Here is an 11,436-nt window from a genome sequence, read left to right on the forward strand (position 1 = left end):
GGATGATTATGGTAAACAAGACAAAATGAGTGAGTATGAAAAAGACATTGGATTTTTGTTGACAATACTAAAAGGGAAATTAAAAAGAGCCATATATTTTTAATCATAATGTGAGATTATATATGGACAAGCTATAAAGTCCAATATGTTTCAACTTTATATTGGCATATGAAATCATTTTTTATTATTTTATTATTTAAAGCTGAAAATTCTCAAATTCATTTTTTTTAAAGAAGAAAGTTCACAAATTTTTGAAATTAGAAGCTACATTAATATGAATTATTTACCACATAAATTATAAAATTTAAAACATACAACATTATAGAAATCGATAAAAAAATACAGTCGGAAAAAACTCTTAACGTTTATATTTTGATTAATTGATAAAAAAAAATTTTATATTTGGACCACCGACTAATATAATTTTAGGTAAAGAGTGATTTTGAATTTACTATATGATGAATTTATATATAAACACAAAAGAAATTAGTGCAATGTGTAATATTTTTGGTAATTTGTTTTTAGTGAGAAAGAAAAGTGAAAAAGGATGAAGGAAGCAAAAATTCAGTTGGTGAATCATTTTGCTGGCCATTACACAACTAAATAGAAAGAGGGAGAGAGATGAGAAGATCCTATCTTCTTCCATAAAATCCCATACACTTCAACACACTCACCTTCCCACTACCTCCAATAGCTAACATGCGCACACCTATCGTTCCTCTTCCGTTGCTAAAATGAGCATGGTGCGTGATTCGCCCGCTTCCTTTGCTCGATTTCTTCTCCACCCTTTAAAAAAAAGGAACGTCTTTTAGCTTACCTCTGCCTCCGACCTTTTACTCTCTCTCTTTCTCTCTCTCTCTCTCTGTTCTGTCCTTTTTTTCCCTGCAAATTTCTCGATTGTAAGTTTTTTTTTTTTTTTTCTGAGTGATGCAGAGTATGCTGAAATCAACACTTGAAGTCAATCAATGTCTTCTGACATAAGCTAAACTCTCTCCTCTTGTCTCTCTCTCTCTCTGCTTCCTTTTGTCACTGTCTTTCTCCTTCTTCAGCTTTGAATTTTCAATCTTGATTTGTCTTATGGCGAGTAGTAGTAGTTGCAGCAGATCTATCTCCGTTTCCAACTGTTTGAAATTGTGATTCTTTGGTGTGTTGTTTTGAGCTAGGGTTTAAATTAGTTTCCTTTTGGTAATCCGATTCAAAGTTTTAATCTTGGGGTAAGGGATGGGTAAGAGGCAAATCTCACAAGATGAAGTAGGTCCGCCGATAAGCCCAAGAGCTGGTTTGCGAAGGGAACAAGCTGGAAGAGGTTCATACAGAGGTAGTTAGTAACTTTGTATGTGATCGAAAGGGGAATAAAAAGGTTCATTTGGGGAGGAGGGATAGTGTAAAAAAACTGATTTTTTGTTTTCTTCATTCGGACACAAATTTTTTTGAACTTACAAAGAATCAAAAGGACTCTCTGTCTCTGTCTTGATTTGTCGTTTTTTGAGTCGGGGGTTGTTTTTGGGAACTTGCCCTTTAGAATGGGTTCTACTTCTCAAGAGATACTGAGGAGCTTTTGCTCTAACACGGACTGGAACTATGCTGTGTTCTGGAAGCTTAATCATCGATCTCGAATGTGAGTCACTTGAACAATCTCTTTGCTTGTTGGACCATTAACATTGTCTACGGGTTGAAACTGTGGTAATTGATTTATCTGTTTAGGAGATGTATTTCGCTAACTTGTTAGTGTGGAAGAACATAGGGAACCTTATACTGAAATGTAGGCAGCCTTAACTTAGCTTTAGACTGTTCTGTATTTTTGAGTTTCGTGTAACTAAGCGCTCTATTTCTTTATAAGTTTAGAGTTTAGTTGACTAGATAGTTTCCTCATTTCCTGAATATTTAACGCTTGTAGGGTACTCACCTTGGAGGACGCTTACTACGACAATAATACAATACCAAAAAACATGCATGGAGCACATGACCTTCTTGGGTTAGCTGTGGCAAAGATGTCGTATCATGTCTATTCTCTTGGGGAAGGGTAAGAATAAATTGCTTGCCTGATCCACTCTTCCTTGACTTCCATCTTTTAAACTAGACTTTCATGGTTATCTAAATTTTTTAAAAAAAGAGTATGACGCAGTTTGGCATTTGACTCTTATACTTTGTTTCTTTGACATTAGCTACATAATGCAAAGCTTTTTTCTTGGGGCTTGATGTCAGCAGGAGCTTTTACTATTAGTTACAAATCTTAGAGTAGGACAAATTGAATATTTTACTGAATGATGCAAAGAATGATCTTCGTATTTTATCATGTCTATATTAATAGGATTGTAGGACAAGTTGCAGTTTCTGGAGAACATCAATGGGTATTCCCCGAATATTATGATAACTGTCACGCAGAATTTGAGGTTAGAAACTTCTTATCTTGAGTTGGATTTTTTTCTTTATCCATGTTCTCAAAACCACATATCTTTTCTCGAATTACAGTTTCATAACGTTTGGGAGAGTCAGATGTCTGCTGGGATTAAGGTAATTTGAAATTTTCTTAGTGTTCTTGTTGTCTGCTCTCTTACATGAATCTCAATATCTTCCTCAAAGTTTGCCTCTGAGAACTTTCTTTGTTTTCTTCCTTCTCCGCAGACCATTCTTGTAGTAGCTGTTGGTCACTGTGGAGTTGTGCAGCTAGGTTCTTTGCGTAAAGTAAGTAAGATCTTTAATTGCATGCAGTGTTCATAATGCATGGTACATATGAACGTATCTGGTCTTATTGTGTGCTTGTTTGGAGCAGGTTAATGAAGATGTGAATTTGGTGAATCATATCCGACATTTATTTCTGGCACTTAGGGATCCACTGGCAGATCATGCAGCAAATTTAATGCAATGTAATATGAACAATTCGTTATGTCTGGTAAAGATCTTCTTCATTCAAATATGGGTTCATGTTTGCCCAGATTTCTCGTTATTTGCAAAATGGGGAGAGTAGAGTGCTTAGGGTTGTTCGAACAATTCCTCAAACCTCCACCGACTTCCTGAGTGGAGCATGATGTGTTGTATAATTTTGTTGCAGCCAAACATACCTTCTGAAGGTTTACATGCCAAGGCTTTCCCTGATTGCTCTGGAGAAGTTGCCAAAGCTATGGATGTGGATGAGTCAAATATTCTAACTCAGTACAAAACTAGTAATAGCTTGCCTTACAATACTCCTTCGTCATCTCTTCTCATGGAAAATGCAGCTCAAGTTGTAGGCGATCGTGATGTTGTGCAAGGATCTACTTGTGGGAGCTATAGCGGTGTTACGTTTGGCTTTCCAGTTGACGTGGTTGATGCCAAATATGCGAGTCATCTAGGTACAAATATAATCAGTGATGCATCTCATGTGGGAATGACTAGTGGCTGCAAAGATCCAAGAGGATTAGATCCTAATTTACAACAGTATATGAAGAATCATGTGCTCAGTAATACAAGCTCATCTGCTTTAGCAATTGAGGCTGAAAGGATGATTACAGCCCACTCATATCCAGGCCTGGACTCAACTTTTCATGCTTCGCCTGGAACAGAGAAAGAAAGTTCTTACCAGAATGAAGTGTTGCAACTATCTGAGAACCACGGAAATAAACACCTAAAAGAGAGTGAGCGTATGCTGGAGAGGAAATGCGAGTCTAGTCGATCTGACGCTTTGATCTCACCTGGGTATACCTTTGCTGGCAGCGAGCTGCTCGAGGCGTTAGGCTCTGCTTTCAAGAAAACAAGCACTGGTCAGGAGGATCTACTGAAGTCTGAAAATCGTTCAACAATAAGACCAACAGATGATATGAGTCATAGCCAGCTCACATTTGACTCTGGCCCTGAGAATCTTCTAGATGCTGTAGTTGCTAATGTGTGTCAAAGCGATGGCAATGCCAGGGATGATATGTTGTCGAGCAGATCTGTACAATCATTGCTTACCACCATGGAAGTGGCAGAACCCTCAGGTCAAAAGAAGCATAATAATGTTATCTCAGTTGATAGTGCTATGAAGCAGCTGCCATTAGTAGAGGTGGATACCCAACAAAATTCATCAGATATCTGTGGAGCATTCTCTTCGATTGGATTCTCATCTACGTATCCCAGCTCCTCTAGTGACCAGTTTCAGACATCCCTGGACATGCCCAAGAAGAACAAAAAGAGGGCTAAACCTGGTGAAAGTTCTCGACCTCGTCCAAGAGACAGACAACTCATCCAGGATCGAATAAAGGAACTTAGAGAACTTGTACCTAATGGATCTAAGGTGACTTTTCTCTTCCTAGCTACAAGGTTACTTGCATTATTGTATTGACTATAAGTTGTAATATATTTTTCTGTTTGCTAATATTTTTGTCATATTTACAGTGCAGTATTGATTCTTTGCTAGAACGCACGATCAGGCATATGCTCTTTTTGCAGAATGTTACTAAGCATGCTGACAAGCTCAGTAAAAGTGCTAAGACAAAGGTAAAAGATCAGCTTTCTAGATCCTATTAATCCCTGTTCTGTTTGTTTCCAGCCTCTATAGTTTGTAAGTTTAGCAAATGTTGTCAGATTTCTGAATTTTTTATTGAGAAGATAGGATGGGGACATGGAGGTATAGAAACTCAACTGCAAAATAGAAGTATATATTAAAATTATACAGTGCCTCTGTAATCTCAGATGCAACAGAAGGAAACTGGTATGCAAGGTTCAAGCTGCGCAGTGGAGGTTGGAGGCCATCTTCAAGTATGCTCAATTATCGTGGAGAATCTGAACAAGCAGGGAATGGTGCTTATCGAGGTATGTAATGTTACTCTTTAGTGTTTCTTTCGTTGAGTCCCAAGTTCTGTTGGTGCGTTTCTAAATCTTACTTTTAAAGTATTTTTGGGTTTGGACAGATGTTATGTGAAGAATGTAGCCATTTTCTTGAGATAGCAAATGTCATTAGGAGCTTAGACCTCGTCATCTTAAGAGGCATCACTGAGACTCAGGGCGAGAAAACATGGATATGCTTTGTAACAGAGGTAGGAAATCGAATTCACTCAATTCACAAAGGAGATTCGAAAGAAATTCACAGTTTTTCTCTTGGTTTTGGTTTAACATTGGATTAGTGTAATGATAATATATAAGACTGACTAACATCGAGATGATGATATGAATGGCAGAGCCAGAACAGCAAAGTAATGCAGAGGATGGACATTTTGTGGTCGCTTGTGCAAATATTTCAACCAAAGGCCAATGTGAAGATGTAGCAGGCGTGATTGCAGAGTTTGCCTTTAGAGGAGATAAATAATAGGCTTGTACAGTGTTGCTGTGACACTCACTTCAACACTTCATTTGTTTGTTTTGGTTTTATGTATAAAATATATATCTTAAAAGTTGAGTGTGTTTATGATTTGCATTTTGTTTGCTTTGCTTTCCTAAGTGTATGGACCCGAATATAACATTACTTGAAAGTTGATTCTCTTCAAACGTTTTGAGGTGTTCAGCTATTCGATTTGTAAGCTGAATCGGGTTATAAATTTGGAAGCCTGAATGATTAAAGATGGTACACAAGTGCAAAAAATGTAAATATTCCAACTGAGTACACACAGCACCAAACTCCAAAGCCATAAAAAAAAAAAACAAGTCCTAGAAAGAAGAAGCTTTTACAATAGGGACTGTTCTGTTCTGCCTCATTTGCTGCAGAGCTAACCTCGAGTGAAGCTGTAGAAGTAGGGGAGAAATTTTCTTCCTTTGAATATCTTATTTATAACCCAACTGGTCGTTTCAGAAGCCAAATCTCTTCCTTTGAATCTTCTGGAAACTGGGGCGTTGTTGAGTCTGATGAATCGACTTCAAAGGCTTCTCCTTTCTGCTCCTAGCTTATCTTCACCAATCACACCTCCTTTGTGCCGGTTTCAGGGTTTCTATTGTGATCCTCTGATGCTCTAAAGGTGGGGCTTTTCTATTTGCTTCTGCCTCTTAACCTATCGCATTCGTCAAAATTTGGATTTTGAGTTTGGGTAATAGATGCCAATATTTAAGAGCGAAGCTTGCGGTGTTCACTTTGATTAGGTTTGGTTAGTAGACACTGATATGGCTATGATACGGGATTTATTTGGAATTCTGGGTACTAAGTATGCTCCATTGTTAATCAGAAGATTCTCACTTTGGTCTACGAAGAAAGACCCTGATCTCGAATCTGCTCTCTCGCGTAACAAGAGATGGGTAGTTAACAGTAGGCTCAAGAACATTATCTTAAGGTGCCCCAACCAGGTTGCATCGGTTAAGTTTCTACAGAAGAAGTTTAAGACTCTTGATCTGCAGGGGAAAGCCTTGAATTGGCTTAAGAAGTACCCTTGTTGTTTCCACGTTTATCTCGAGAACGATGAGTATTACTGTCGTTTAACGAAACCCATGATGACGCTTGTGGAAGAAGAAGAGTTGGTCAAAGATGCCCAAGAGCCTGTGCTCGCTGATAGGCTTGCAAAGCTGCTTATGATGAGTGTTAATCAGCGCCTCAATGTGGTGAAGCTTAACGAGTTTAAGCGGAGCTTTGGATTCCCTGATGATTATGTTATCAGGATACTACCAAAGTACTCAGATGTTTTCCGATTAGTGAACTATAGTGGCAGGAAGAGTTCAATGGAGATCGAGCTTGTGTTGTGGAAACCTGAGTTGGCTGTTTCTGCAGTGGAGGCAGCAGCAAAAGACTGTGGCTCTGAGCCTAGTTTTTCATGCTTTTTACCTTCCACATGGACCAAACCATGGGAGAGGTTCATGGAGTTTAATACCTCTCCTTACATATCTCCGTATGAGGATCATGGGGATCTTGTCGAGGGTTCAAAGGAGAGTGAGAAGAGAAGTGTCGGTTTGGTGCACGAGATACTCTCGTTGACGCTGTGGAAGAAGCTGTCAATCGTAAAGCTGAGTCATTTCAAGAGGGAATTTGGGTTGCCAGAGAAGCTAAATTCTATGCTTCTGAAACATCCAGGCATATTCTACGTCGCTAACAAGTATCAGGTTCACACTGTGCTTCTTAGAGAAGGATACAATGGCGCGGAATTGATTCACAAGGACCCGCTCGTTGTTGTAAAGGATAAATTTGGGGAACTGATGCAGCAGGGCTTGTATGAGTATAATCACAGGCGATATTTGGCTAATCTAGAGAAGAAGAGAGAGAAAGGTATTGAATCTTTGAAGCCTGTGGTGCGAAAGAAAGACAGGATTGATGATGGCGATGATGTAAATGAACAAGAAAACCATGGCGATCGACCAGGAGGTCTGTTTGATACAGAAGAGAGAAAAAGGTTCTATCAGATTCTCTTCAGTGACACCCGATAAGAGCATTCTGGTATAGCTGAAACATTATTTGCTGAGAATTGCTGCATCTCAATAACTCTTGGGACGGACAGCTTGGTTTTGGATATGATTTAAGAGCATATTGTGATTTCTGTAAAGTTAAAGACTTTATAGAGTATATTGGGATCTCTGTAAACGTCAAAGTCACAAACCTCTTGACAGTGATATTTTTTTTGGTTCGTATCACAAACCTCTACCATACAAGATAAAAGATTATGTAAGAGTCATTAAATATCTATTGGATGAACAATACCCACTAACAAGATTAATGACATATATTCACTAATTCATAGCAAAAGAAAAGCAATGAAAATGATATTTCTGCCCTAGTTCTTCAAAGCGGTGATGATTGCATTGAGGTACAGGTGCAGATCCAATGAGTCCACCAGGTTGGAAGATAATACATTCCAGCAGCTAGAACCACAGCAGTAATGGCTGTAACTTTGAGGCAGGCACTTCCACGAAGGAGTTTCCCTGAGATCACTTTGCAGGACTTGTCACAGGAAGCATCGCAGGTTAGGTCACTCCCCAAGATTACTGAAGGAGTGATGGCTTTTTCGTTCTATAAGCATCACAGGTTAGGTCAGAGATGAAATTACAACCGCTTGGAGGGTGAAATAAGTTTATCTTAGAAGAGTAAGAAGCAGTACCTTAAGTATGAAGCTCTCCATAGTTCGAGTGAGAGTGAGAGTATCACTGGGTGATGATGATAGTTTGAGGGAATGATCCTTCCATTCGTCTCCAAGCTTTTTAAGAAGAGCAACACTAGCTTCTTCATTCTCCGTGTAGAGCTTTTCCCAGATCTTGCAGCAATATACATTTTCTGTCACAGACCAGAAAGCGATATCTGTAGCTTCCTTGGCTAAAACAGGGTTTCCTGTAACAACGGTAACACATGAAGACATGGGAACTTGGAGAAGAAGAGAGAGGGAACCAGAAAACTTAAGGATTCAAGGTTCCATTTGTTACTAATACCTTCTCCAGCTAGTTTCAAAGAAAAGGTGAATATTTGTTCAGTGGCTTGTTTCATTAATTTGCTTCCTGGTTCACCGGCAAGAGCCACTTCCTTCAACAAGGGATAAATTGCCTCAAACCTCTCTGTATCCTGTGAATATATAGATCCCATGCTTGTGATCAGAATCGACAAAGGCATCAAGATTTTGTTTGATAAAAATGCAATGAGACTGCTTACCTTTACTCTTGCGGATGAAGCAGGGAAAGCAAGCCGCAGCAAGATCTCAAATGAGAAAGGTGGAATCAGTTGTGATTCATCTTCAGAAGCTTCATTTACAAGTAAAGTCCGAGCATTTGGATACGACAGAATTCTGACAAGAAAATTGCATAAACAAGATGAGATATTTGTATATATAGCAAAGGAGATGAAAAGAAAACTTTGGACTCACTTCTCAACGAACTGCAGGATGAGATCCCTAGACTGAGGGTTGCTACCGACTAGAGGTAACAAGTTACGTGCCCATGAATACAAGCCTACAGATAAATCACCGTGGGAGGCCTGTTCACATTTTACAGTTGAATAACTATCAGAACAAAAGATGGCAGAAAACAGACTCTTGGTCCTAGTTTGACATAAGCGGAATTAAATAGGACACGAACCTGAGCCATCATCCAAACAGTAATGGGAAGCTTGTCCTCTCCTTGATACTTACGCCTATTGCTCAGAGTGGGCAAAACAGTAGCCAAAGCATGGGGTCTCTTACGCAAAACCATTGCTAATGCAACAAAGGTTGCTACCTAATTGTAAAACAACAAATAGAAGAGAAGCAAAACAATGGTACAAGATTCAATGACACACAGACATAAGTGAAAGAAAGCGATTACAAAAAAATTGACAAAAATTTACCGGAGATTTGGACTTAGGATGTTGCGCCTCCTTGTCCCCACTGATGGTATCTGCCAAATAAGTGAGAATATAACCAAATGCCCACAATACAAAGCCACAGAGTGTCGTAATAGAACTTCGGGAGATCCAATCGACTGATGTTTTGTAGACAGGATCAGGAATTTGAGATAATGGAACCTGTTTACCACAAACAAAAAAAAAACACAGAACCAAAAGTTTTTGATTTGATTTGATTTTATATAAAAAAAAAAAGATTAAAAGAAAAAAAGCGAGGCTCTCACATCGATCACATGAATCAACGTGGGGAAAGGAGACTCCGTGAACATCTTGACCCATGGAAATTGCACAGCGGAAAGTGTTCTCCCAAGGTAATCGATAAATCTCAATAGCTGAACCTCCGGCTCGAACCAATACGATTTCTGCGACACCACATCAAATATTTCACATCTGTGAGCAATCAAGTGACGAATAAATTTCACATGTCATGCGCTTACCGATATTTCGGCGAGGTAAGCCGCAAGATCAGAAGGATCGATCATTGCGGCAGCTTCGGGAAAAGACACTGTCGGCTTTTTATTTTCATCATTTGTCTTGAGATTCTCATCCCTTGTCGCTATCTGGGCGTCGCCACTGTAACGATCAGATGGGTGTTTAGCAGAAGCAGCGACCTTCTTCTCCGCCCGTTTTTTCTTCCGAGACACGACGGTGGTCCATCCATGGTTGACGTGTAGGTTACGTTTAGAGGTCTCCAAGTCATTGTAATCCACAGATGATTCGATCGGCTCCATAAGCTTTTCTAAAGTTTTGTCCTTTTTCCTTTAATTGCAAAGAAGAAGAAAACAGAAACCAATGTATATGATTTTAGTGTTCATGTAGTAGATTTCTAAAACCCGCATGATATATATATATATATATATATACGCAATTCCCCCTTTGACTTTGAATTTGATAAAACACGGGTTTATTTTTATTTATACTAGGGCTGTCTGCCCGTGCGTTGCCGCACGGGGAAATGAAAACTTAAAATAATTAACATTGTTAAATAATTTTTTCGAGTGGAAAATTGATTATAATTTTCTAATTGTATATTTTTTTATTTAATTTACAAATTTATTTTCTTTACCTTTTCTATATTATGATATATTAGATTTGTGAGACTGAGAAAACTTTCTTACAATTTTATCTTTATCCTTCAAATGATATTTTTCTAATAGTATCGCTGCATTTTAATACTGATGATCCTAGAAAGTCAAAAGAATTCAATATTTATGAATGACCATTTTTTACTGTTAACGTGCCCCTTCTTTTTCTTTATTTAAAAAACAAAGCTGTCAACGCAATTATGAAATGAACTTCTAGCTAATGCTCTTAAAATCATATCAAAGATTCATGCCTTTTCTTTTTACAAAATCTAAGAATTTTTTTGGATACAAAGCTCAACTATTTCTAGCATAATATATGTTTCAATCACCAACGAAACATTAGTCCCATTAAACTAATGAGACAACTCTACAGATTCAACCAAATTCAACATAACATTATAGGAACATAAGCAATACCTAAAGAAACATCAATGAGAAAGAATATGCTTCAATTTAAGAAAAAAAAGTTTTACAATGACAAATTATTGTCAATTAGATTTAAAAGAAAATATATTTGGTGTTTTGGTGAGGCATCTACATATGGCACGACTTTTCATTGGACAAAGATCAACATGAAGCAACTTCTTCTTCTTGTATGCTTCTGTTATATCAATCTTATGCTTTTATCAAAATATGAGCTATAAATTTAAGGGCGATCTTGCTTCAAATTACATTTCACAAATCACAGTATATATTAGAATCATATCCAATTGTATCTACAGATAGAATTCAACTATAAATACCAACGAATATTGTTGTATCAAAACACCAACCTATGATTAATAATAATAATAAATAAATAAAACACAACAATTTGAAACAATGATTTGTAACTGATTCTTGTAGAAATTTAGAAGTATAATTAAACAATAAAAATTTAGTGAAGTCACTAATCAAACAATAAAAAAGGGAGTAGAAATTATAAGTTTAAAGGCTTATCAAAATATAAAATAAAATGAGGAAGATGAAACAAAACAAACCAGATGATGTTTGAGTGTAAATCTATGGCCATGTTACTACATTTTATATGAGTTTTATACTTTTTTTGAAGTTAAATTGATCAATTAATAATTTTGTTGCAAATACATAAATCGATTCAGTGACAAGAAGAGAACAATG

At 37.6% G+C, this 11,436-nt stretch overlaps 3 protein-coding genes across 3 annotated transcripts; 2 read left to right on the forward strand and 1 right to left on the reverse strand.

Annotated features, from left to right (window-relative positions):
- Positions 1–650: 650 nt before the first annotated feature.
- On the forward strand, positions 651–5,462 carry LOC17888570 (transcription factor bHLH155). The gene is made up of 11 exons (XM_006293390.2): positions 651–1,618; positions 1,898–2,023; positions 2,312–2,393; positions 2,473–2,514; positions 2,626–2,685; positions 2,774–2,893; positions 3,053–4,252; positions 4,354–4,455; positions 4,651–4,770; positions 4,869–4,994; positions 5,136–5,462. The coding sequence occupies exons 1-11, from the start codon at positions 1,524–1,526 to the stop codon at positions 5,220–5,222; spliced, it is 2,160 nt and encodes a 719-aa protein (XP_006293452.1). The 5' UTR covers positions 651–1,523; the 3' UTR covers positions 5,223–5,462.
- A 120-nt stretch (positions 5,463–5,582) lies between these two features.
- On the forward strand, positions 5,583–7,497 carry LOC17887912 (protein WHAT'S THIS FACTOR 1 homolog). The gene has a single exon (XM_006294233.2). It carries the CDS (start codon positions 6,049–6,051, stop codon positions 7,294–7,296), a length of 1,248 nt encoding a protein of 415 aa, XP_006294295.1. The 5' UTR covers positions 5,583–6,048; the 3' UTR covers positions 7,297–7,497.
- On the reverse strand, positions 7,449–10,014 carry LOC17889623 (transmembrane protein 214). The gene is given in 10 exon segments (XM_023784857.1): positions 7,449–7,708; positions 7,711–7,876; positions 7,965–8,191; positions 8,290–8,419; positions 8,507–8,639; positions 8,718–8,827; positions 8,929–9,066; positions 9,176–9,352; positions 9,457–9,594; positions 9,670–10,014. Coding segments are annotated over 10 exon segments (1,581 nt in total). The 5' UTR covers positions 9,964–10,014; the 3' UTR covers positions 7,449–7,640.
- Positions 10,015–11,436: the final 1,422 nt, after the last annotated feature.

This window comes from Capsella rubella, unplaced genomic scaffold (assembly GCF_000375325.1).
Source record: "Capsella rubella cultivar Monte Gargano unplaced genomic scaffold, Caprub1_0 scaffold_4, whole genome shotgun sequence".
Taxonomy (NCBI): domain Eukaryota; kingdom Viridiplantae; phylum Streptophyta; class Magnoliopsida; order Brassicales; family Brassicaceae; genus Capsella; species Capsella rubella.

Coding starts and splice junctions, on each gene's coding strand:
- LOC17887912 (XM_006294233.2), top strand. CDS start 6,049: ATGGCTATGATACGGGATTTATTTGGAATTCTGGGTACTAAGTATGCT.
- LOC17888570 (XM_006293390.2), top strand. CDS start 1,524: ATGGGTTCTACTTCTCAAGAGATACTGAGGAGCTTTTGCTCTAACACG. Junction 1,619..1,897: donor CTTAATCATCGATCTCGAAT/GTGAGTCACTTG, acceptor TAACGCTTGTAG/GGTACTCACCTTGGAGGACG. Junction 2,024..2,311: donor GTCTATTCTCTTGGGGAAGG/GTAAGAATAAAT, acceptor CTATATTAATAG/GATTGTAGGACAAGTTGCAG.